At 35.9% G+C, this 27,197-nt stretch overlaps 2 protein-coding genes across 2 annotated transcripts; both read right to left on the bottom strand.

Annotated features, from left to right (window-relative positions):
* Window positions 1-1,267: 1,267 nt before the first annotated feature.
* LOC145056648 (NAD-dependent malic enzyme 59 kDa isoform, mitochondrial-like) lies at window positions 1,268-5,598 on the bottom strand. Its single transcript, XM_079004359.1, has 9 exons — window positions 5,464-5,598; window positions 4,970-5,030; window positions 4,756-4,859; window positions 4,582-4,665; window positions 4,291-4,397; window positions 4,099-4,192; window positions 3,861-3,944; window positions 3,768-3,819; window positions 1,268-1,647 (listed from the first exon to the last, which is right to left on the bottom strand). Exons 1-9 carry the CDS (start codon window positions 5,584-5,586, stop codon window positions 1,268-1,270), a joined length of 1,089 nt encoding a protein of 362 aa, XP_078860485.1. The 5' UTR covers window positions 5,587-5,598.
* A 3,367-nt stretch (window positions 5,599-8,965) lies between these two features.
* LOC145056657 (NAD-dependent malic enzyme 59 kDa isoform, mitochondrial-like) lies at window positions 8,966-11,168 on the bottom strand. Its single transcript, XM_079004367.1, has 7 exons — window positions 11,141-11,168; window positions 10,358-10,486; window positions 9,855-9,915; window positions 9,641-9,744; window positions 9,468-9,551; window positions 9,178-9,284; window positions 8,966-9,065 (listed from the first exon to the last, which is right to left on the bottom strand). The coding sequence occupies exons 1-7, from the start codon at window positions 11,165-11,167 to the stop codon at window positions 8,966-8,968; spliced, it is 612 nt and encodes a 203-aa protein (XP_078860493.1). The 5' UTR covers window position 11,168.
* Between the last annotated feature and the right edge of the window lie 16,029 nt (window positions 11,169-27,197).

A 27,197-nucleotide genomic window follows, 5' to 3' on the forward strand; every position in this document is an offset into this window, starting at 1 on the left:
AAGACTATTACAGACCGATCCAACATCGGTCTGCACATGCGGTTCATGAGGTCCATGAACATGGTTGGAGCATTGGTGATTCCGAACAGCATCACCAAAAACTCATAATGACCATAGCGAGTCCTAAAAGTTGTCTATTCACATCATTGTTCCTGACTCGCATCTGGTGATACCCTGACCGTAGATCAATCTTGGAGAAGCAAGATGCTCCATGAAGATGGTCAAACAAATCATCTCCTAATCCTTAGTTCCTAAAGGTTTCTAGGTTTGTTATTGCATCAGCTAAGTGTTGGACTACTAATACCTCAATCGCGGCTAAGCTCATAAGCTCGGGATTGGGTTCGGGTTGTCATGGGTTTCTCCTTGTGTGAGGCATGATTCTAAATTTATGGCATATGTTAGTTGTTATGATAAACTTTAAGTTTTACTTCAATAATTTAGTTAAGAGAGTTAACTATATCATGAAAACGAATCAAAAAAATAACACAATATACAATAAGATCACATAATTTTCATTAACTTACAATAAAATTTTACATCAGTTTTTCTAAAAAGAGTGTACAATGGTGTGGTTTGACCAGGAAAAGCGTCTATTTTACAAGAAAAAGACATAGAAGTTTCCTATTATCTGTTACACCACTTTTCCTTCTTTCAAACCTAAAAATCTTAATTCCTAGCTTTCCTTGGCTAGGACTATCTACCACAACCCAAAACAAACTATCATCCAATCCACTATCTATGTTAACTGATGTTGAAGGAAATTGACCATAACCTCCATAGTGGTTGCACCAATCTCTAACACGACCAATCTCAACTCCATCTCCCTCGCACGCTGCATAAGACTCTCAATCACGATCTGTTGATATTGTACTAGAGAATGGGTCTCTTCCAAATAATCGTATATGTGGAGGATCCTCATCTCGTCAAAATCTCTCCCCTAATCTAACTCCCTAAATCTACCAGCTAACTACCTTACCTCCCTCCTCATTGAGTCATGATCCTCATCTACTTAATGTAAGTGACGCTCGTGTCGTGCTACTTGCGGGTCTAACACTTAGATCACTCTATTCGTCGATCGTGCCTAGGTTCCTGAGAAGACTCGCCAACATCATAAAACCCAATACTCTCCTCCTTTATCCACTCATCCAACTATAGAGTCCATTTATGGGTGGGACAAGGCTTCTTTAATGAATTGGGTGATGATGACGATGAGGCTGCCCTCTTATAGGATGGGTTGGGAATGGGCTTTCTGGGGGTAGTTATAATCCTAAGTCTTGAAGAATGAATACCAAGAGAGAGAGAGAGAGAGAGACAATGGGGGAAGTGGAGCAACAACCTTTGGGGATGACTCAGACTCAATAGGGTCCTCCTCCTGATTCTCCTCATGATCCTGGTGAGAAGATGAATTTGGGTAGGGTGAACTGTCTACAGGTTTTCCACCAATTTCTTCGTCAGGTTGCTCCTCCTCCTTGATGGCCTCTTTCTCATCTTCAAATGGCTCATTATGAGTTGATATCGGGGTAGACAGTAGGGGCATCATTGGATCATAATGGCTCTCTTCCTCTGGTGTGTGTGGCACCACTTGATCTTCTTTTGGGTAAGGATGTGACACCCAGTCCCATATATCCTCTATATCGCTCTGATTTCCTGCATAAGATATCAAATAGGAAGATGTTTATGAGAAATAATATATAATACATATAATTTCCTATTATAAGTATATATATATACATATATATATATATAGAGAGAGAGAGAGAGAGAAAAAAGTAGATAGTACCCTATCTTAGGTAACTTTCCATATGGGATGTATGTCGTATGCTTGTCTCTATTCCATATATCCTCAAGGTGTACCATCCTCTTGCACTAGGTCTTGATCTAAGGCTCTATTCTTCAGAAAGTCAATCTATGCTACTGATTTGAAGATCCTCTAGTCGTAGGCCCCATCCTAATCTCTTAACTAAGCGTACTAAACTACTGGTCCATAAATCCTCAAGCATTTAGATTGTCAACTACGACATCTAGGTTTAGGCAAGCGTCGTTCGGACCATAATAAAATTTAGTTGCACATTCTAGGTCTACTTGTGGTACAAACGCAATACTAAACTAACCCTAGGGTTCGTTTTTGACCTAAATTCTTAAGTTGTGATTTGAAAGGATAGTTTTTATAATATATGGGTGTATTTATAAGAGTTTGTACAAGTCTTTATCTGATTAGTGTTTGAATAGGGTATTTTATTAATTCTATGTTTTTATATCAAGACTACTAAGCAAGGATTGGCCATATGAGAAGTGCTAGATGGAAGTACCATTTTAGCATATAACCGTTCTGAAATCCAACAACCCAAGTGACAGTTGAAACTAGTCCCCTCTTTGGTAAGTAGTCTATCCATACGATAATTAATAATAATAATACTTTTATTAGGTTTAACTAATCCAGAGTATATGCCCTAGGTTATAGACATAGTTCCTAAGGAATTACTAGTTCCCTATAACCTGTAACTCCGGTACCAATCTGTCACACCCTCGGTCCGCAGCAGAAACGTCGAGCGGTGCTACATGGGGAAATTGGATCGAGGCATATATATATATATATATATATATATATATATATATATAGAGAGAGAGAGAGAGAGAGAGAGAGAAACATAACACAAAAGTATATCATAAACAATACTTTTATTTATTATAATTTAATTGGGATTACATTGTTTGAAATGGTGAAGCACACATCCTCAACATAACTAGAAATGACAAATAGACGAAACTAAACACCAACAAGCTTCCTTGAAAACCTCCTCCTCGGAACGACTATCCTCCACACTCATCTCCCTAGGAATACATGTATTTTTTAAACCGTCAACATAATGTTGGTGACACTACTAGAAAAAAGGCCTTTTACGACGCTCATTGCGCGTCGTAAAACGCTCAGACGACGCGCAAATGCGTGTCAAGGAAGGCCCTGTCATAAAGAGAGACGACGCGCTTTTGCACGACGTCTATAGACGACGCGCATTTACGACGTGCATTTACGACGCGCGGTTACGACACGCAATGCGTATCAAGGAAGGCCCTGTCATAAAGGAAGACGACACGCATTCGCGTGTCGTAACCTTACGACGCGCGTGTTAATGACACGCAATGCGTATCAAGAAAGGCCCTGTCAAGAAAGGCCATGTCATAAATGAAGATGACACACATTTTTGCGTATCGTAAATTTAAATGTTTAAAAAAAAGTATATATTTATTAATTTTTATATTAAATTTGCATTTAGTTTCTCGTAATAGAAATAAAATACTTTTTTGATAGATTTACTAATTTTCAAATTAAATAACACATTAAAAGTCTCATAATACAAAATAAAATACCATAAACAATAAAGATAATTCATTGCACTGAGGACCATTTTAACAAAAGAATATAACATTATATACCATAAGTACCCTCAAGTTATCAATCTCTTACAATGTTACTAAAAATACCCTCAAGTAATCAATGTCTTACAAAGTTAAGAGACTTAGATACTCAATTGGTATGTAATATGGCACTAAGAAGCCCAAAAATTGTTTGTGTTTTTCCTGTTCCTGGTGGATCCTACATGGACAAAAGGTAAAGAAGCTGTTGCATCAAACCAATCAAGAAACAAAATATAGACCTTTTAGTTTATGTTTCTTGTTTACTTAACAAAAACAAGACTTAATCAAGAAAAAAAATATAGACCTGTCCCTAACCTTCTGTGCTGTGGAAAAAGCTAATCCAACCAAACCTCTTATCCTACCAACCTCTTTCTCAACTGCATCCTTCAACTTAGCATCAACCTGAAACCAAACTCATTTTATACATTAACCAATTATGAAACCAAACTCATTTCAACCTCTCCAATATCTTTGGCAAATGGTGCAGCTGCTGAGTCAATACAACCTCTCTCCTTTGTGATCAAACCCTGCATCCAAAAAAATTTTAAAACTTTATATTCATAATAGCAACGCACTTACGTTTCCCCTTTTTATTTTCTATTCAAACTATTAGTTCACTGAAAAATAATAGAAACAGAATAAGATGGTAAGTTGGACGAGGGCATTTTTGTAAAATCATACGCCTTTATCAAGTAGGAAAAATTGAGGTTTTGCTTCTGATCCTGCCATCCTTGCAGCCGCCTGATAGGCCACTTTAAGAACACCAAGCCCTGCACTGAAAACCATACAGAATGTAAGTTAAAGTTCATAATATATATATATATATATATATATATATATATATATATAAGGAGAAATGAGGGTGTGAAGTACCTTCCAGCACCAACAACGACAATTTTTTGGTTTGCAAAGTCTGATAAAGGGCGACCTTGTGCCCTAACAGTTCCAAGTAATCCAGCCAATGCAACACCAGCAGTTCCCTGCAAAGAAGAACAAGTGGAGGAATCACCCATTCCATTCCATCATTCCATCAGGCAAAACAAACATGATTTTTTTTTTTCATTCCGGTGGAATGAACCATTCCATTCCTTCCTTGACTCCATCATACCAAACAATAACTTGATGTTTCAAATCAAGGAGCATAAGCATTAGACAGATTCTAACCTGTATGTCATCATTGAACATGCAGATCTTCTTCCGGTATCTTTCAAGAGTTTCAAAAGCCCACTTGAATTGAAAGTCTTCAAACTAATTTAACATGGACAATCATAAAAGATTTCATATAAATTAAACATACATAAAAAAACCAAACATTTGAAAGCTTTTAAAAAAATGAACCTGGACAATAGCCTTTGGCCAACGTGCATGAAGAGCTTCCATTAATTCATCCACTACCGATATATATTCATCCCCTTCTAATCTAGGTTGTCGTAGTCCTATATCTGTCAAAGTAAATATAGTTAAAAAAGAAATCATTTAATTAAAATAATATTAACTTGTGGGTAAAGTTAAAGATGCTATACAATGAGTTTGTGTACACTTATCCACTTACAAAGGGGATTATCTAGTAGCTGTTGATTGTTAGTTCCAACATCAAGCATGATAGGAAGGATCTGCAATGCAGACCAAATGTATTAGTGAGAATGTACACCACGTTTTCGTTTGGTTCATAGAATACTATTTGAGGGGATGAATCCATTAAAAGGAATTGTAATTTGTCACATGTTTAGTTGACAAAAACTGGAATGGAATGGAATTCAATTTCATTCTTTTGCTTGGTTCATATATAAATGAAACTTTTTTTTTAATGTTTACTTACTGAAATATATATCAAATGAAAGAAATGGGATTGAATTCCATCCATTTGGCAACCAAAAAAGTCTCATAATAGAATCTTATATTCCTATTCTGTCCAATTTCATTCACAAACCAAACACTCCATTAATCATCTTATAATTTCTTTTCACACGGGAGTGTCAAAGGGAATGTGTTTGATCAAGTAGTATAGCATATAAATTGAAGTTGTGATTTAAAAAAAAAGCATACTCTTTGAGGATTGATACCAGCAGCAGCAACATACATATCGAGCTTTCCAATAGGTATGGCCATTCCCTGAACCCCAAGATCACCAAGCCCAAGAATACGGCTGCCATCTGTAAGAACTACCATGTCTACCTGAAATTTTTACAATAATTTACTTATATCTAAATTGGTTTATGAATAAACATAATTAGAATGAAAATGCTTGATGTAACAAGTTATGACAGTTTAGCACATTCTTTGTATACAGAGAGCATATTGTGAAAAAACTTTATGTTTTAATTAATAACATAATAAGAGCCAATACCTACAAAATTCACACAAAGGGTTTTTGATTAATTCACAGAATTTGTTACAAGTTTGAATTATACAGTATACACCAACTCATTAAATAAACATAAACTTAATTAGAGTAGTTGGGTAGGAATGGAAAATAAAAGATCAAAGGAAGTGGTTGAATGCAAGAAAGAGTAACGTACTTTTGTTAATTTGTTAATTATAGCATCCTATTTTCACTTCTTCCTATTACAACATTAATTTTGAAAAATCTACCTAATTCTAGCAATGTCATCCAAATACAAAGCAAATTTGAATGCTATAAATGGGTAGATTTTGCAAAGTAGAATGTCTTCATAAGAAGAAATTTAAAAGTATTGCTATAACTAGGTATATTTGTTAAAGTAAAATGACTTAATACGAAAAAACAGAAATTACAATTTTGTAATAGAAAGAAATGATAGTACATTGCTATTTATTTCTTTTAAAAAAATTGGGAATATTATGAAACCTGATTAGATGGCCAGTTATAGATCATGGATATCTAACTCCAGCAGTAGAAACAACTCCCAAATCACCTCGAATAGATAAAGGTGGCAAAGCCATGGCAGCTGCAGATAATGGAAGTATTGCATCAACCAACACTGGAACATCTTCTTTTGGGTAAGGATGTGACACCCAGTCCCATATATCCTCTATATCGCTCTGATTTCCTGCATAAGATATCAAATAGGAAGATGTTTAGGAGAAATAGTATATAATACATATAATTTTCTGTTATAAGTATATATATATATATATATATATATATATATATATATATATATATATATAGAGAGAGAGAGAGAGAGAGAGAGAGAAAAAAAAAAGTAGATAGTACCCTATCTTAGGTAACTTTCCATATGGGATGTATGTCGTATGCTTGTCTATATTCCATATATCCTCAAGGTGTACCATCCTCTTGCACTAGGTCTTGATCTAAGGCTCTATTCTTCAGAAAGTCAATCTATGCTACTGATTTGAAGATCCTCTAGTCGTAGGCCCCATCCTAATCTCTTAACTAAGCGTACTAAACTACTGGTCCATAAATCCTCAAGCATTTAGATTGTCAACTACGACATCTAGGTTTAGGCAAGCGTCGTTCGGACCATAATAAAATTTAGTTGCACATTCTAGGTCTACTTGTGGTACAAACGCAATACTAAACTAACCCTAGGGTTCGTTTTTGACCTAAATTCTTAAGTTGTGATTTGAAAGGATAGTTTTTATAATATATGGGTGTATTTATAAGAGTTTGTACAAGTCTTTATCTGATTAGTGTTTGAATAGGGTATTTTATTAATTCTATGTTTTTATATCAAGACTACTAAGCAAGGATTGGCCATATGAGAAGTGCTAGATGGAAGTACCATTTTAGCATATAACCGTTCTGAAATCCAACAACCCAAGTGACAGTTGAAACTAGTCCCCTCTTTGGTAAGTAGTCTATCCATACGATAATTAATAATAATAATACTTTTATTAGGTTTAACTAATCCAGAGTATATGCCCTAGGTTATAGACATAGTTCCTAAGGAATTACTAGTTCCCTATAACCTGTAACTCCGGTACCAATCTGCCACACCCTCGGTCGGCAGCAGAAACGTCGAGCGGTGCTACATGGGGAAAATTGGATCGAGGCATATATATATATATATATATATATATATATATATATATATATATATATATATATATATATATATATATATATATATATATATATATATAGAGAGAGAGAGAGAGAGAGAGAGAGAGAAACATAACACAAAAGTATATCATAAACAATACTTTTATTTATTATAATTTAATTGGGATTACATTGTTTGAAATGGTGAAGCACACATCCTCAACATAACTAGCAATGACAAATAGACGAAACTAAACACCAACAAGCTTCCTTGAAAACCTCCTCCTCGGAACGACTATCCTCCACACTCATCTCCCTAGGAATACATGTATTTTTTAAACCGTCAACATAATGTTGGTGACACTACTAGAAAAAAGGCCTTTTACGACGCTCATTGCGCGTCGTAAAACGCTCAGACGACGCGCAAATGCGTGTCAAGGAAGGCCCTGTCATAAAGAGAGACGACGCGCTTTTGCGCGTCGTCTATAGACGACGCGCATTTACGACGCGCGGTTACGACACGCAATGCGTATCAAGGAAGGCCCTGTCATAAAGGAAGACGACACGCATTCGCGTGTCGTAACCTTACGACGCGCGTGTTAATGACACGCAATGCGTATCAAGAAAGGCCCTGTCAAGAAAGGCCATGTCATAAATGAAGATGACACACATTTTTGCGTATCGTAAATTTAAATGTTTAAAAAAAAGTATATATTTATTAATTTTTATATTAAATTTGCATTTAGTTTCTCGTAATAGAAATAAAATACTTTTTTGATAGATTTACTAATTTTCAAATTAAATAACACATTAAAAGTCTCATAATACAAAATAAAATACCATAAACAATAAAGATAATTCATTGCACTGAGGACCATTTTAACAAAAGAATATAACATTATATACCATAAGTACCCTCAAGTAATCAATCTCTTACAATGTTACTAAAAATACCCTCAAGTAATCAATGTCTTACAAAGTTAAGAGACTTAGATACTCAGTTGGTATGTAATATGGCACTAAGAAGCCCAAAAATTGTTTGTGTTTTTCCTGTTCCTGGTGGATCCTACATAGACAAAAGGTAAAGAAGCTGTTGCATCAAACCAATCAAGAAACAAAATATAGACCTTTTAGTTTATGTTTCTTGTTTACTTAACAAAAACAAGACTTAATCAAGAAAAAAAATATAGACCTGTCCCTAACCTTCTGTGCTGTGGAAAAAGCTAATCCAACCAAACCTCTTATCCTACCAACCTCTTTCTCAACTGCATCCTTCAACTTAGCATCAACCTGAAACCAAACTCATTTTATACATTAACCAATTATGAAACCAAACTCATTTCAACCTCTCCAATATCTTTGGCAAATGGTGCAGCTGCTGAGTCAATACAACCTCTCTCCTTTGTGATCAAACCCTGCATCCAAAAAAATTTTAAAACTTTATATTCATAATAGCAACGCACTTACGTTTCCCCTTTTTATTTTCTATTCAAACTATTAGTTCACTGAAAAATAATAGAAACAGAATAAGATGGTAAGTTGGACGAGGGCATTTTTGTAAAATCATAGGCCTTTATCAAGTAGGAAAAATTGAGGTTTTGCTTCTGATCCTGCCATCCTTGCAGCCGTCTGATAGGCCACTTTAAGAACACCAAGCCCTGCACTGAAAACCATACAGAATGTAAGTTAAAGTTCATAATATATATATATATATATATATATATATATATATATATATATATATATATATAAGGAGAAATGAGGGTGTGAAGTACCTTCCAGCACCAACAACGACAATTTTTTGGTTTGCAAAGTCTGATAAAGGGCGACCTTGTGCCCTAACAGTTCCAAGTAATCCAGCCAATGCAACACCAGCAGTTCCCTGCAAAGAAGAACAAGTGGAGGAATCACCCATTCCATTCCATCATTCCATCAGGCAAAACAAACATGATTTTTTTTTTCATTCCGGTGGAATGAACCATTCCATTCCTTCCTTGACTCCATCATACCAAACAATAACTTGATGTTTCAAATCAAGGAGCATAAGCATTAGACAGATTCTAACCTGTATGTCATCATTGAACATGCAGATCTTCTTCCGGTATCTTTCAAGAGTTTCAAAAGCCCACTTGAATTGAAAGTCTTCAAACTAATTTAACATGGACAATCATAAAAGATTTCATATAAATTCCACATACATAAAAAACCAAACATTTGAAAGCTTTTAAAAAAATGAACCTGGACAATAGCCTTTGGCCAACGTGCATGAAGAGCTTCCATTAATTCATCCACTACCGATATATATTCATCCCCTTCTAATCTAGGTTGTCGTAGTCCTATATCTGTCAAAGTAAATATAGTTAAAAAAGAAATCATTTAATTAAAATAATATTAACTTGTGGGTAAAGTTAAAGATGCTATACAATGAGTTTGTGTACACTTATCCACTTACAAAGGGGATTATCTAGTAGATGTTGATTGTTAGTTCCAACATCAAGCATGATAGGAAGGATCTGCAATGCAGACCAAATGTATTAGTGAGAATGTACACCACGTTTTCGTTTGGTTCATAGAATATTATTTGAGGGGATGAATCCATTAAAAGGAATTGTAATTTGTCACATGTTTAGTTGACAAAAACTGGAATGGAATGGAATTCAATTTCATTCTTTTGCTTGGTTCATATATAAATGAAACTTTTTTTTTAATGTTTACTTACTGAAATATATATCAAATGAAAGAAATGGGATTGAATTCCATCCATTTGGCAACCAAAAAAGTCTCATAATAGAATCTTATATTCCTATTCTGTCCAATTTCATTCACAAACCAAACACTCCATTAATCATCTTATAATTTCTTTTCACACGGGAGTGTCAAACGGAATGTGTTTGATCAAGTAGTATAGCATATAAATTGAAGTTGTGATTTAAAAAAAAAAAAAAAGAAGCATACTCTTTGAGGATTGATACCAGCAGCAGCAACATACATATCGAGCTTTCCAATAGGTATGGCCATTCCCTGAACCCCAAGATCACCAAGCCCAAGAATACGGCTGCCATCTGTAAGAACTACCATGTCTACCTGAAATTTTTACAATAATTTACTTATATCTAAATTGGTTTATGAATAAACATAATTAGAATGAAAATGCTTGATGTAACAAGTTATGACAGTTTAGCACATTCTTTGTATACAGAGAGCATATTGTGAAAAAACTTTATGTTTTAATTAATAACATAATAAGAGCCAATACCTACAAAATTCACACAAAGGGTTTTTGATTAATTCACAGAATTTGTTACAAGTTTGAATTATACAGTATACACCGACTCATTAAATAAACATAAACTTAATTAGAGTAGTTGGGTAGGAATGGAAAATAAAAGATCAAAGGAAGTGGTTGAATGCAAGAAAGAGTAACGTACTTTTGTTAATTTGTTAATTATAGCATCCTATTTTCACTTCTTCCTATTACAACATTAATTTTGAAAAATCTACCTAATTCTAGCAATGTCATCCAAATACAAAGCAAATTTGAATGCTATAAATGGGTAGATTTTGCAAAGTAGAATGTCTTCATAAGAAGAAATTTAAAAGTACCATGCTATAACTAGGTATATTTGTTAAAGTAAAATGACTTAATACGAAAAAACAGAAATTACAATTTTGTAATAGAAAGAAATGAAAGTACATTGCTATTTATTTCTTTTAAAAAAATTGGGAATATTATGAAACCTGCTTAGATGGCCAGTTATAGATCATGGATATCTAACTCCAGCAGTAGAAACAACTCCCAAATCACCTCGAATAGATAAAGGTGGCAAAGCCATGGCAGCTGCAGATAATGGAAGTATTGCATCAACCAAGACTGGAACATCTTCTTCTTGATTACATTGTTGTGTGTTTCTCCTTGGTTCATTACTCACATCTCCCTAACAAAAACGAAGGAATCCCATTACTAAACCATAATCCTAAAGTGTATTAGTTCGTTCACAGAGATTAGATTTCATGAAGATAAACCCTAAGATTAAAAGGTCAAAGAATTGCACAAAAGGTCATATCAGAAATAGAATTTCAAATCGATGATTAGGAATTGAACTAAACTTGATCGAACTATTTTATTAATGATGGTGGCAGCTTAGGGCTTAGAGAGAGAGAGAGAGAGAGAGAGAGAGTGAGAGTACAGAGGTAAAGGAAGACAAACTGATTCAAAAGGATGTGCTGATCCCAATTTCACAAATCGGCGTTCCAAAACCAAAATTCCCGATCCCAATCGCGTTTCTGTGCAATCCAATTTGCCAATTTCACGTTTCAGGTATCGATTTAAAGAATTGGTGGGATCGCAAGCATGACGTACCGGAGGGCGTTTCTGTTAGCGATCGGTACGCAATCGTACCCCGTTTGGGATCGAGCCGTTTGGAACGTGGATCGTGACTACTTTGGCGAATCCTGTGAATATGGATTGAACCATGCACACCATTGATTTCTATTCAACGAATCTCCAACGAACATAAGCCTCTTGTTCTTCGATTTCTCCACCAACAATTTCCCTATAAACCTTCATTTCATTTCCCCCAAAACACACAATTAAAATCATCAAGAATTCAACAATTAATTCGATTTTAAAAAGTGGAAGAACAGAGTATGCTTACTTTGGCAAATTACAGTCTTTAGGCTGCCACCTCCACTTTTGATATGAAGTCGTCGCTTGCTTTACAGAGAGATATGAAGTCGAGACAAAAAGACGAGATTGACCCATCTGGTAATAAACGGACTCGGGAAGCTGAACAAAATGACCCGAGATTGACCCATCTAGTAACAACGCTATTGATGCCATTCCTTACATTTTCGACTGTTCATCCTCCACTTCCTCTACTGCTACTTCTTCACCATCTTCTATTTTTTCTGTATTTAGACTTGAGAGTATAATTAGGGCTTTTTCTAACAATTTCAACATCGAGTGGGAGATATGGTGGTTCCAGTAGATAGAAGTGAGGGAAGAAGTAGGCAGCAGTCAATGTCGGGAGGGGGAAGGAAGGAGCGTCCATAATTTGGGCAAGAGGGAAAGGAGAAAAAAAAAGGAAGGCGGGATTTTTAATTTTTTCAGAATTTCATTTCCCCCTACTGTTAAAGGATGGAACGCGCGTTCCATTAAAAATTATAAAGCGACATCCTTAGACGACGCGCATTTTATTATAGGTGCCCTCCGTGTTTTTTTTAGACACTAATTTAAGGGCGCGCAATAATGCGTGTCTTCTATCCTTAAATTTTTTGAAGAGATGACATTTTTCTAATGTCACTCTCCTTTGCGTAACATAGATCAATGAGCATCGTATTTTGCGTGTCGTAAAAGGCCTTTTTTCTAGTAGTGTGAGTGCACAAGTTTTATAGTTTATCTGGTTGTATTAAATTTAGAATCCTTTTTCGTTTAGAAAAACAAATTTCTTAAATATTTTATCAACCCTAGCTTACTATCTTTTGAGGATTTCTAACGATTCTATCTTATTATCTATTAGGATGTTTTATTAATCCTAATTTACTATATTGGTAGAAGATTTGTCACACCCCAAAACCATGAACGGCGGAAACGTTCTGGGGCGGAGGACGTCATTTAATGTATCACAACAATGTAAAGTAGTAAACAAGAAACAACATCATCCATCGCATTAATAGTATAACTTTAATTACAAGTGTTCTTCCATAGTATAAGACAACATAATGAATAATCAAATAAAAGAGGAGTCATGACTGCTCCGTCTTCACAAAACCTGGTCGTCGTACCTGTCTATTTGTGACCTGAGAATACAAGTTATTTTGAAAGCGAGTATCAGCCAAAAAGCTGGTGAATTCATAAGTATTAATGTGTCTTTGATTTGCAAAACTTGTAATGAAAGTTTTGACATTGTTTTGAAAGAAAGTTCGTATAAGTGTGGAAATGTTTGTAAGTAATTGAAAGCGTTTGATAAACCCTAGAAATCCCTATGATTCCTATTAGTATATATGAAATCTTCTACCTAGACTTAACTGTTTTAAAAGTAGCCTTCTACCAAGACTCGACTGTTTTGAAAGCAGCCTTCTACCAAGACCTAACTGTTTTGAAAGTAGACTTCTACCAAGACCCGACTATTTTGAAAGTAGTCTTCCACCAAGACCCGACTGTACGACTATTATAAGAAATTGTATCCTTTGATACTAGGAAACACAAATATAATTCACCTCATCGGTTATGTGAATGGCTCACAAGATAAAGGTAATAATATAAATAACTTAAGTATTATCCTTTTGTATTAGGATAACTAACAATGTTAACTTAAGACATCCGTAGATGTGCAGTTACCTCTGTAGCTAACAGATGGGTGTAGGAATAGTTAGTCCCTTAAAGTATACCTATAATGGTATCAACCGAAGACATCCGTAGACGTGCAGTTACCTCTATAGCTAACAGAGGTTCTAGGAATGGTTAGTCCCGCAAAGTATCCTTTGGAACGAGGATATAAAGTCCAATCTATCTCGTCGATTATGTGATTGTATCACAAAATAAAGATAAGAAGGAGAACTATATAACAATATCTACACATATAATATGTAATAGTAACTCATCATATAAAATTTACGTAAAAGTATTCATGTAAAAGTATCCATGTAAACGTACTCATGTAAGCGTATCTATGTAAACGTACTCATGTAAGCATATCTATGTAAACGTATTCATGTAAGCGTATCTATGTAAACATATTCATGTAAGCGTATCTATGTAAACGTACTCATGTAACATGTAATGTAATAGTATAGACTCATGAATGAACTGACCATTGTGTGATTCCCTGTACTTGGAATGGTAAGTGGTATCTCCTAACTGTACCTATAATAGTTACTAACCATGTACGTGTATAACCTGAAGTATGCCTTTGCTACCCAAAGGTACTGAACTGACTGAGGAAAACTTTTATGTCTCTATATGTATACATGATATATAACTGATAGTTAAACGACCTTCGGACGGATACCCGATACCCTACCAGACCACATCCCAACGGGGAAAAGGAAATAAAGCGGGTTAGCCTTCCTAAGTCCTTTAAATATTATTTATATAACTATACATATACAGGCATGCAATTGACAATATAAAAGCATATAAGGAGTTTTATAAAACCTTTGAAAAAGATTAATACCTAAGAAAATATCGACTTGATGTCAGTTTCTAAAACGGTTTGAAAGTGTTTGTTTGACAAAAACAGTTTAAGTATAAAGGAACCTTTGTTTGAAACACAGATGTAACAGGGTTTGAAATGAACATACAATGTTTAATAAACAGTTTAATAAAGTGTTTTAAACACCTAAAAACGTTTAAGATAAACATTTGAAAAAATCTGATTGGTAAGACAGTTAACGTATAGTAAAGCCATTTGCATGTTAATTATTAATCACATGTGATTGATATAATAACTAAACATGATTCAACTTGTATCCTCCCCCATTAAAGCATTTATAAAAATTTAAAACATTTAAAAGGTTAATTCAAGGGGTATGAACTCACTTGTAGTTGGTGGTTTGGATGAACTGAAGATGTAGGATTGCTAGGTGTCAAGTGAAGACTTGAACACACTCTATGATCCTAGTTAACATATAGTATCACATATACATATCCAATTAGTATTTAAACAACTAATAAAAAAAGTTAAGACACACTAGGACATGCTAAATACCTCATACAAGTGTTATAAGTCCCAAGGATTGCTTCTAAGTGTTGTAGGGAAAGGCTAGTGTGCTTGGGGTTCAAGGAAAACTCCATTAGAGAGTTTACGGTTTTGTGGTCACTAACAAAAGAGTTTATGGTCGTAAACTCTTGAGTATACGGCCGTAAGCTCATACACTTTTGACCATTTGTTGGTTTGAAGCCTTAAGAGTCCTAGAAGCTTTTCTACTTGAAGTATAAGCCTATGGAAGAAGTTAGGGCACCAATTCACTCCTAATTGGAGTTTATGGTCCAAAGACCATTTCCTATTGGGTTTACGGTCGTAAAACCCCATGGATGATGGTATTTTGATATTTTCAAGTCCTTAACACATTAAGGTAAAAGTCTAGGCTTGATTCAAGGCATAAGGAAGGAATATGGATCATTTATACACACTTCGGGGTGTTTACGGTTTTGGGAGATCCCCAAACCATAAACACATATAAATGGGGTTTTATGGTGCTTTTCATGTGCTAAAACCATCAAGGAAGTTTTCCATACTAGTTTCTAAGCATAAGGGAAGAGTTGGGGGCACTTTGGCACCCAAAATAGAGCTTACGGTCCAAGAAAGTGCACCCAAAATAGAGCTTACGGTCCAAGAAGATCTTGGACCGTAAGCTCCTTTTTCTTGTGATTCTTCAGTGATTTCTATGATATCTAAACATGTAGTAAGCTTTAAAACACTCTAAGGTAGAAGTACTTATAATTTGGGGCAAAAGATTGAAGATCCTTGGGAGAGAATTTGGGCTTTTCTCTAGTTGAAATTGAAGAAATTAACTAAAAATGGCTAAGTGCCCTTTATATAGTCCTTTGAGATTTTGATCCAAAAATATCATTTGAGCCATAAACTTCAAACTCTTGGAGTTTTGAAACTTATAAGATGCACAAAATACTCTAGGGCATCCTCTCTCCTGATATCTCCTAAAGTGTAAATCCTGAAATACTCAAACTTATTCTAAAAAGTCTGAAAATTAACAGCAACTGCTCTGACTTCTATTGACCTGACATGTTTGTACATAATAGAAATTTCGGGTTGTCACATCATCCCCCCGTTAGAAGGAATTTCGTCCCAAAATTAGAATTTAGGTAAGGAAGTAGGCATGAATAATCAAGCCGAGAAGTGGGGATACTTCCTAAATGATTGATTCTCGCGCTCCCAAGTGAATTCGGGTCCTTGGTTAGCATCCCAGTGGACCTTCACTTAAAGGGAAATGACTATGAATCGATCACATGACCTCTCGGTCCATGGTCACTACGGTTCTCCCACGTAGGTGAGGCTCTTGTGGGACTCGATCTCTTCGAGTGGGATTTCAAGAGTCTCGTCGGATCGATATTGTTTCAAGTTCGAGACGTGAAGGGTAAAATGTACGTTACTGAGTTCGTGGTGTAGGTTGAGTTTGTGAGTTACAGGACCGATTCTGTCAAGAATCTCGGAGGTCCTAACTATTTTGGATTTGTCTTACCACGCTTTCCAAAGCCTATCAAGCCTTCCCAGAGTGAGATTTCCAAAAGCATTTGGCCTCTCACTTGAAATTCGAAGGTTTTATTCCTCTTGCTTGTCTTCCCAGTCAAGGGCCACTCCCTTCTGAGTCAAATTCATAAGAGGTTTCGTAATTTCGCAAGGAGTTCCGAATGAACTTACGACGGTAGATCAGCGAGACCTAGAATTTGGCAAATTCCATAAACGTTTTCAGTGCTGACAAATTCTCAACGGTTTTGATCTTTGGAAGGGTCTTCAAGAATTCCCACATCACCAATAGTGTGTCTTAGGAATTCGACTCGTCAAATCTAAAACTCGTATTTGGAGAACTTCGCGTAAAGCTTCTCTGATCGTAATGTTTCCAGGGTTTGTTGTAGATGCTCTTTATGATTTCCTTCTTACTACGAGAGTAGATAAGTAAGTCATTTATGACGAACTGATCCAAGTAAGGATGGCATACCCTATTCATTAAGTTCATGAATACTACGGGCATATTGGTCCTATCCGAGGGGTATCACTACGGGCTCGTAGTGTCCGTATCGAGTTTGGAAGATTGTCCTCAGTACATCCTTCACTCACACTTGCAACTGGTGATATTTGGATCTTAGGTCCATTTCTGAAAGGTACATCGTTCCTTGCGGTTGGTCAACTAATTCATCTATGCGAGGCAGAGAGTAATGATTTCTAATGGAAGTCCTGTTGAGGTTTCTGAAGATGAGGTACTTCCGGAATGAGTACTTCGGAACTCTGAAATGATGGCTTCGCTAGAAAGACGATTTCGGAGAAAGAGATGTACGCACGAAACTGATATTGTGTGGATCGATTTGACTCAAGATGTATGATAATGTCAGACTTACTTAAAAGTAAATGACATTAGATTTGAACATAAAAGCGTTACAGATAAACCACAACGATGCAACTTTTAACAGGGTTACAGTACTTTAGAGGAACTATAGGAATACTGTTGCGAACAAAGTATACTACAAAAGACAAGTATACGCAGCATGAGGGTCCCTTAACCGACGGGATCTCGCAAAAGATAAGACTCGTGTTGCATTGGTTTTAAACATGTTTTAAAAGTATACAAAATACTGACAATTGGAAGTGAACCTATACTATAGTAGGGTCCTTTGTTGCCTCTTTCCATTCTAAGGTCAAACTCCTCCGGATTCGCCATCCTTCTTCTCTGCTGGGCAGTCCCTCTTGAAGTGTCCCATGACGCCACATCGATGGCATATCCGAGAGGTTTGGACATTGGTGGTTGAAGTAATGTGTTGGATCTAGATCCTGCAGCAGTTGGTAGTATGTCCATTCTTGTTGCACTTAAAGCAGTGTAATGGACGACAACTACCTAGATGATGAAAGCTACACTCATAGCATTTTGGTAGGTTTCCGGCATATTGGCTGTCTGGTGTAGGGACAATTGGGATACCAGAAGGAATGGTAGTAGGAGGTACAGATGTCGTAGCTGTGAAGGTCGTTACCGGTGGTTGTTTCTTGTTCGCCCCTCGAAGCGATTTGTCCTTAGATTTAGCCCAAAACTTCTGTTTGTTACTCTTGGTCTTGGAACTCAGGGTGTCGTGGTAGTTTGTTGCTCGTTGAGGTACTTGATTGTTACCTGGATTGAAATTGTTGTTAGCAATCCCGCTAACATTCGCATTGTTTGCGTTAAGGTGGGTCAGAATAGCCGACACGGCAGTCGACACTGCAGCTTGAAAGGTAGTTGCATCAATCTGAAGAGTTGGTGTTTGGTTGATGGGTTGTTCGTCTTTCTTTGGCGACATGATTCTGTTTCACGGAAAGAAAATGAATTTGTGAGCGAGCATGGTTGAACCTAGACGTAGTTCGACCGTTTATGTAAAGAATAGAAGTATGTTCTCGTGGGTTCGACCTACATCCCTATGATGCAGTCCTAGCAAAGAGTGGAAGTAAGTTCGTACAATGGTCTCAAGACGTTTTCGTTCAATCCGAGGCATCATTGGTTGGTGAATAACATGATCCAACCCTTGAAAGAGGCTTGAAAATGATTCTGGAGTTAAATTACTATAGTCCAAAGACTTTGACTGAAGCAAGTTTCAGATAGACTCCAATGAAGGTATGATGAAGGTTTTTGAACAGAGAGTGGCACGAAAGTTATCCGTCTATCAATATCATCGATGTTTAAGATGTAATAAGTTCAGGAAAATTTGACCTTATAGAAGGTCTTACATCATATCCTGAGTAGCAAAGTTTTGGCCGCATAAAGGCCTAAATAAAAGTACTTACAGTACAAGATGGTTTCGTAGAAAAATGTCACACGGGATCTAGACAGGAAATCGATCCCACTATAACAGGGAAAGAAAATAAGAAATCTACTACTGGTGACGATCATCCCTCTGGTGAACTCTTAGTTCAGCCAGTTGGCGATCCACATTAAGTAGGTGTCTTTCGTACACCCTCTGGCGTACTCGGAGCTCTATGACTTTGGCTCGTGATTCAGCCAGTGCTTGAAGCAGGGCTTCATGGTCTCTCTCAGATCTCTCACGAGCATCTTCCAGACGAATGGTGCGGAGGGTATGCATTCTCGCATTGGCGACCACTTCTGTGATCTGATGTAGGGCTGTCCTGCCTTGAATCTCATTTCGAGCCACTCTGCGGACCAGGATTGGCAAGATTCTGTTTGCTGAGCCCCCATTGCTCAGGTCATAAAAGCTTCGGTCACCATTAAATGGCATGGGCTGATCTTGTCCTTGGCTCCATGTTTCCAAGCATTCCACCCACAGAGGCGTTGGGACATGAAAAGTCGGACGAGGGTTAGGATTTGGAAAGGGAGTTGCCTGGGGTAGGTTCTCAACTTCGGGTTCGGAGTTATCATCATCCTCGAGGTCTTCAGCGTGGTGATCATTCAAAGGAATCGGATGATCAATCTCTGGTTCTTCTCAAAACCATCCAGCAATGACTTCGTTCGGAAGGTACGGGTTGCCGTGGGGATGGAGTCCAGCCATGTTATCTACGCGAGAATTGGGGTAAGGAATTAATTATTAGATGGACTATCTAGATAATTATTAGAAAATCTTCATTAGTTACATCGCTATTTGTAAAGTGCATACCAGTCATATGTAATCAACACAGGATAGGCCTTCGAATAAGTGACTCTAACTCCAAATTCACAAGGAATAGGGGTAAAGCAAAAATTTCACAGATTCTAAGTCTATAACATCCTAGTTACATATAGCCTTAGTGTATCCACTTAGCAACTATCAACTTAGAAATGAAGATCCTTTTTAGTTCTCAAGTAAGTAATTATAGTAACACAAAACACCCCTATGGTATTTTAGACTTAGGTTCTGTTATAATGTTCTTATTGTAGTGGTGTTGGTAAGTGTTTTTGACAAAAACAGTTTAAGTATAAAGGAACCTTTGTTTGAAACACAAATGTAACAGGGTTTGAAATGAACATACATTGTTTAATAAACAGTTTAATAAAGTGTTTTAAACACCTAAAAACGTTTAAGATAAACATTTGAAGAAATCTGATTGGTAAGACAGTTAACGTATAGTAAAGTCATTTGCATGTTAACTATTAATCACATGTGATTGATATAATAACTAAACATGATTCAACTTGTATCCTCCCCCATTAAAGCATTTATAAACATTTAAAAACATTTAAAAGGTTAATTCAAGGGGTATGAACTCACTTGTAGTTGGTGGTTTGGATGAACTGGAGATGTAGGATTGCTAGGTGTCAAGTGAAGACTTGAACACACTCTATGATCCTAGTTAACATATAATATCACATATATGTATCCAATTAGTATTTAAACAAATAATAAACAAAGTTAAGACACACTAGGACATGCTAAACACCTCATACAAGTGTTATAAGTCCCAAGGATTGCTTCTAAGTGTTGTAGGGAAAGGCTAGTGTGCTTGGGGTTCAAGGAAAACTCCATTAGAGAGTTTACGGTTTTGTGGTCACTAACAAAAGATTTTATGGTCGTAAACTCTTGAGTACACGGCCATAAGCTCATACACTTTTGACCATTTGTTGGTTTGAAGCCTTAAGAGTCCTAGAAGCTTTTCTACTTGAAGTATAAGCCTATGGAAGAAGTTAGGGCACCAATTCACTCCTAATTGGAGTTTATGGTCCAAAGACCATTTCCTATTGGGTTTACGGTCGTAAAACCCCATGGATGATGGTATTTTGATGTTTTCAAGTCCTTAACACATTAAGGTAAAAGTCTAGGCTTGATTCAAGGCATGTGGAAGGAATATGGGTCATTTATACACACTTTGGGGTGTTTACGGTTTTGGGAGATCCCCAAACCGTAAACACATCTAAATGGGGTTTTATGGTGCTTTTCATGTGCTAAAACCATCAAGGAAGGTTTCCATACTAGTTTCTAAGCATAAGGGAAGAGTTGGGGGCACTTTGGCACCCAAAATAGAGTTTACGGTCCAAGAAGATCCTGGACCGTAAGCTCCTTTTTCTTGTGATTCTTGAGTGATTTCTATGATATCTAAACATGTATTAAGCTTTAAAATACTCTGGGGTAGAAGTACTTACAATTTGGGGCAAAAGATTGAAGATCCTTGGGAGAGAATTCGGGATTTTCTCTAGTTGAAATTGAAGAAATGAACTAAAAATGGTTAAGTGCCCTTTATATAGTCCGTTGAGTTTTTGGTCCAAAAATATCATTTGAGCCGTAAACTTCAAACTCTTGGAGTTTTGAAACTTATAAGATGCACAAAATACTCTAGGGCATCCTCTCTCCTAATATCTCCTAAAGTGTAAATCCTGAAATACTCAAACTTATTCTAAAAAGTTTGAAAATTAACAGCAACTGCTTTGACTTCGATTGAACTGACATGTTTGTACAGAATAGAAGTTTCGGGTTGTCACAAGGTGAGCTTTTATTCACGAACATCCACTAAGGCTCGCACGGTATTAATTAATGGTCATCCAAGTATAATAAGTACATCTTCATACTCATTCATATCTATTACCATAAAGTCAATTGGAATTTTGTTTTCTAATTTTTACCAATATATCTTCATTTATGCCTCAAGGATGTGTCAGCAAACGATTTGCCATATAAATTGGCATCCTTATGGTCTTCAATTCTGTAAGGTTGAGCTTATGATAAAACAAAAAAGCCATTAAGTATATACTAGCTCCAGAATCAGCTAAGGCAAATGTCTTTGTGTTATTTCCAAACTCACACAGTAGAGTAAGGCGTTCGGAATCTCCCATTTTCTTTGGTATTCCTTCCATAATTACCATTGAAGATTGTTCACTAAGAACCACCTTGGAAGTCTTCTCTAATTGTTGGCGGGTATCAAGGAGATCTAGAAGAAATTTGGTGTATTCAGGAGTTTTTGCTAATGCTTCAATAAATGGAGTATTAATTGGAATACCCTTGACTTGTTAGATAAATCTTTTGTGCTCTTTTGCTAATGGATGTGCCTTTGCTTGAGAAGTAAACGGTAATGGATGTAGATACGGCTGAAAAAAAGAAGAATTTTTCTGCCCAGACCCTACCCACGACGTGAACATGTAGTCCCCACGTCGTGAGACCTGTACATCAGATTCATCTTTTTCGTTAATCTTCTTTCTTTTCGGTTGTGGATCGGGTTGCTTTGTATCTTCATCTAATGCCTCTACAAACTCATAGATGGTGTCTTCTTCAGTAGATATGGCAACAACATGTGGTTGTGGTTTGTTATCGGGAATTTTAGGTGGTAACCGTTCATTAACAAGTGAGGTTAATTGCCTGAGTTGAGTCTCAATGTTTTTAACGTAAGCATGTTGGTTTCTAATGGTAACATTGTTGGATTAATGTCTAAGTCCATAACTATATTTGGTATGTACTTGACCCGACCTGGCATGGTCCATTTGGGTTGCACTTCACCGACACAATTAATATGGATAGTCTTTTGAGAATAGTATATTTATGATTTATATTAATATATTATAAGTTCTAATATATTAATATATAATCATATTATTTAGTTAGTATTGATCAAGAATTAATTTATAATTAATTAAGTGATCAAAATGAACTAATTAAATATGGACTCTTATATATATGGAATGGGCCAAGTTCATTTAGGTTGGGCTAAGATTTCATGGATATTCCATGGAGTGTTTAACCCATGGATCATATGAAATGAAAGGTCATGGGTTTAACCCTAGCCTCCATACTATATAATGATGTCATTGGTTGGTGAAATCGGCACTAGTGTGGGTACACTAAGAAGGGCAAGCCGATTTCACTAGAGAGAGCCAAGTATCTATATTCTCTAAGGTCTTCCAAGGTGTTTTGGTGATTTGTGATTCCACTTGAGGCTTGCACACTATTAGGGCTAAGCTCTTAAAACTTGAAGACATCAAGCTACATCAAAAGGTATGTCATCTAACTAGTACTTTGTAGAATAAGAGCTTCATAATATGCTAGTTAGGATTAAAGCCTTGGGAAGTTCTTATTTGCATGTATAATAGAGAAAACATAGATCCAAGGTTTATAGGGTTGCATGTACACCATAGGAGTGTTCGAATGCTCAAAACCCAACAGTGGTATCAGAGCCTAGGCTTGCTTTCTCTTATACTTGATGCAAATAGATTTTTTGAAGCCAAGAAACTGTCAGAGCCTAAAACTCGACGAGTTATGGTAGAAAACTCGATGAGTTCATGTATTAGAGCATGAACTCGACGAGTTCCATGAAGAACTCGACGAGTTTGGCCTCCAGGCAGCATATCTTCGTGGTTTTTGGCTGGAATTGGACTAGGAACATTACCATAAGCTGTTTTTGAACTTATAAACTTGTTTTTGATGTGGTAATGTTCATGCTAATCCAATTTCAAAGATAATAGTCAATAGATTCATGTTTTGTATTACTTTAAAAGTTATGCTAATTACATGAAAAAGTTTGATGTGAATTATCTTTGTTCTTATGAGTTGCATAGATTAATAGATAAGTTAATTGATTGTGTGTTTTCAATCCATTTTAATCTAAGAGTTGGTTCTAAAATGTGTTTGTGTAACTTGTCCTCAAGTTAAATGAAAGGTCACATTTAAGTTTCATAAAACTCATAAAAGTTGGCAATGGTTACAAAAATGAAGAGTCTTGTCTCATTGAATGGTTTTATGACTCCATAACTTGTCCTCAAGTTATGGAAGTTCAAGAGTCACTTCATTAAGTAATAAAATGTGTAACCTTAATTAATTCCATAAGTTATAAAATAAAGAAAAGTTAATTCTTTTATTAGTTTAAAGTCTTCCATAACTTGTCCTCAAGTTATGGAACTTGAAGAGTTTTTTAATTAAAACTACTTTAAACACATAAGTTATGGAATTAATTAGTTTTGAATAGTTTCAAAACTTGCCCTCAAGTTTTGGAATTTGAAAAGTTTTCTCTTATGAATACTTTAATTCCAAGTTAGCCCTTAGAATTTTAAAAGTTAAAATTCAACCCTTATACTTTATAATATTATAAGTTAATAATATTTATATATATGTATAAGAGTAAAGTCAGTCTTACCATTAGTAGGCCTCCTTCACGAAGTCGGTCTATAAGGGGGGTATAAGGTTACTGCCTATAAAATGGCAATTTAATGGGTGTCCACTCTCACCTACCGCTTACTTGACTGGTGGAGGGTCGTTAGCCGAACGGGTAGGACAAAGACTAAAAATTCTCCCTTCATCAAAAATATTAATGATAAATACTAAGTAACTAAACCTTTTATAAATACCCAATCTTAGTTACTTAGGAAAATGTGAATAAGGTGCTAATCCATGAAATTACACTTTGCACTTTGTTTAAGTCGGTTAGTGGAGCGTGTGTGGTTAACCGGCACACTAACTCGTATTTAACAAGGTAGGCAAAGGGTAACTTAATGTTTATCATAGTATCGATGGAGCGTGTGTGATTAACCGGAACATCAATTGAGGGGTAAACACTTAAGGGTGCCAAGTAATTTGCATGGTTACTTCACACCTTGTTTTGTGATCCTCGGCATCCCAGTCACAAAACCTGAAGGGCAAACTCGAGATTGAAACATGCCATTGAACAGTTCAATGAATCTCAAAAGAACTAGGAGTTTCAAAACCAATTAAAACCTAATAATTTATTTCGTTTTTCATGGTGGAAATTGGTGAATCGTCATTCACCTACCTTCAAATATTCTATAGCTTGGATTATGGCATCCCTCTTCCAAGTTATAAAATAGTTTGTTGGGTCCTAGCCTTAATATTTCATATTGGGTGTTATATTAAGGACTTTAAATCAACTATCTTGAATATCTCCCAAAAATATGTCTAGTTCAGACATCTATGATCTTCCCAAATCTCTTGGAACTTCACTTCATCCAACTCCTCCAAATTCTCCCTAACCCACAAGTTCAAGGTCACTCAAGCCCTATTGGCAAGGCAAGGTCTAGGTGTGAACAGATCTTGGAGATGAAGTCACATAATGAAAAGCCGGGAGAGTTGGGTGTCAAAGTCTTGAGAAAGTCAGTTGTTCAATCACTTTCTAAGTCACATAGTGAGTTCCTTTGGGACTCCTATGAAACAGACTATGACAAGACCCTTAATGATCTTATCTATTTGCTTGGTACTGCTGAATCAGCAATGATTTGGAAGGCTAGTGAAGCAAATTTGCTTAGGAGATCAACTTTCCAAAACTTTATGGACAGGAACAATAGTGACACAGGAAATCCTGAAAAGCATTCTCTTCCCAATGAAAAGGGATTGGCCATAGTCAACTTGGTTGACCAAATGGTAAAGAGAAAGGCTAAGTCTGAGATAGTCCCATGTACTATTACCTAAGGGTCCATATGTTTCTATTGCCAAAGGAAGGGGCTTTGGTTACGAAGCTGCCAAACTTACCTAAGGATGGTAAAGTCAATAAGTTTGACTTTATTTCAGGTAAAGTCCATTGTCTAACTCTATTAAGTTCCTACTTGGAGATTCTTATTACATGATGTGACTAGATCACATGTTGATGTTTTAAGAATCAAAGAAAAGTGAAGAAACTTAAAGAAAGAATACGTTGAATCTGATCGCGTAGATGGATTTCTATCGCATAGTTTGAAGATCAGATCCTTGAGCTACTTCTTAGGAGTTATGATATATTGCTTAGGAATAGATAACAAAGTTTTCATGTGTTTTTGCACTGTAAGGATAGTTTTTCCGCAAAGCTTTTAAAATAAAAGAAAAAAAAATTATTTTATTTATTTTAAAATATCCTTACAATGGCATTTGTGGAAAAAAAAAAGGATGTTGCATATATGATTCCATTGATAGCAATATTGGAAATATGAATTTGATTCTTTCATTTGTGGTAGTGTCTAAATTTACCAAATAAGGAAAGATTCTCATCACCTAAGTTTCAATTGGACTGAAACTTGGAATCATGCAAGTTGTATAGCATGATGGATGAGAACTTTCAAGCATTGAAAAAAAAATTAAGACTAACTACTTGTTCACATGGATGTGTGATTCAAGTAAAGGAATAAGGGATCGAGTACACATTCTTGTGCACTGGTTAAGTCCACCACAAAAGATCGATAAGACTATTCCTCAAAATTTACTAAAGCTTAGTAAATATGGTTATACTTACAGGCTAAAGTATAATTCTGAAACATTGGAAAGTTCCAATGTATGGCAGAGCGAATAAGAAGAATCAACTTAGGCAGAAAGATAAAAGTCTCTCAAACTTGAAAAGATGGGAGAGTACTTTAGTATCATGTTATATAATCATCTTAATGATTAAGAGACCTTATCATAATTCATCCACTAAGTACACTCTGATAGGCGAGAAGAGGAGTTATGAATTGTTGAAGTGGTTAAATCAAGAAGATGGTTCATACTTCATTCCAAAACAATTCATAGAGTTATACTCTAAGATTGTAACTTGAGTGACATATCTTAAAGAAGGTTTAAAACACTTGTCAAATGTAAGAGTCAAAAGTTTTCTACTCTTGTACATTTGAAATTGGTAAGTTGTGATGTTTTGGATAAAACAAAGACCAACTAAGGCTAATTGCGTTAAGTGTCTGTCTTGATTAGAATCCACACTATCTCTTGAATATTTGGCAAGAAAGTCTTATAGGTCAAGGAGATAGTGGGATTCTAAAAGATCCTGAAAGGGTTTCAAGAAGTAATCAAGAATAAAACCTGTATTTCATCACTAGCACACAACTAGAGGTTTATAACCTATCGTGTTGATATTTCTGTGCCCATTCCAGTTAAGTTGGCTATACATTTGAGTTCTACATGTTCTCAATTGTTTGTATAGCTACTTGGAAGCAGTGGCAGGCCCTTGAGCTGCCAGGTGGCAAGAAGTTAAGATTGCGCAAGTTCAATCCATATGAGTTAGGATTTGTCACTAACCTAGTCCTGTGATTATGTTTTTGACAAATTCACATGGATAGGAACACTTACACCATAAAATCTAAGTTTCATAAGGTTTCTCTTCGATTCATGAAAGTGATGGTAAGGAAACTCTTTCACTAAGTAGATTTTGAGTAGATAGCAATTGTGGGAATGACAAAAGGTCTAAACATTATGATTACGGCATCCCTGTTCATAATT

Source organism: Lactuca serriola, chromosome 1 (genome assembly GCF_051521515.1).
Source record: "Lactuca serriola cultivar US96UC23 chromosome 1, Lser_US96UC23_V15, whole genome shotgun sequence".
NCBI classification, from domain to species: Eukaryota; Viridiplantae; Streptophyta; class Magnoliopsida; order Asterales; family Asteraceae; genus Lactuca; species Lactuca serriola.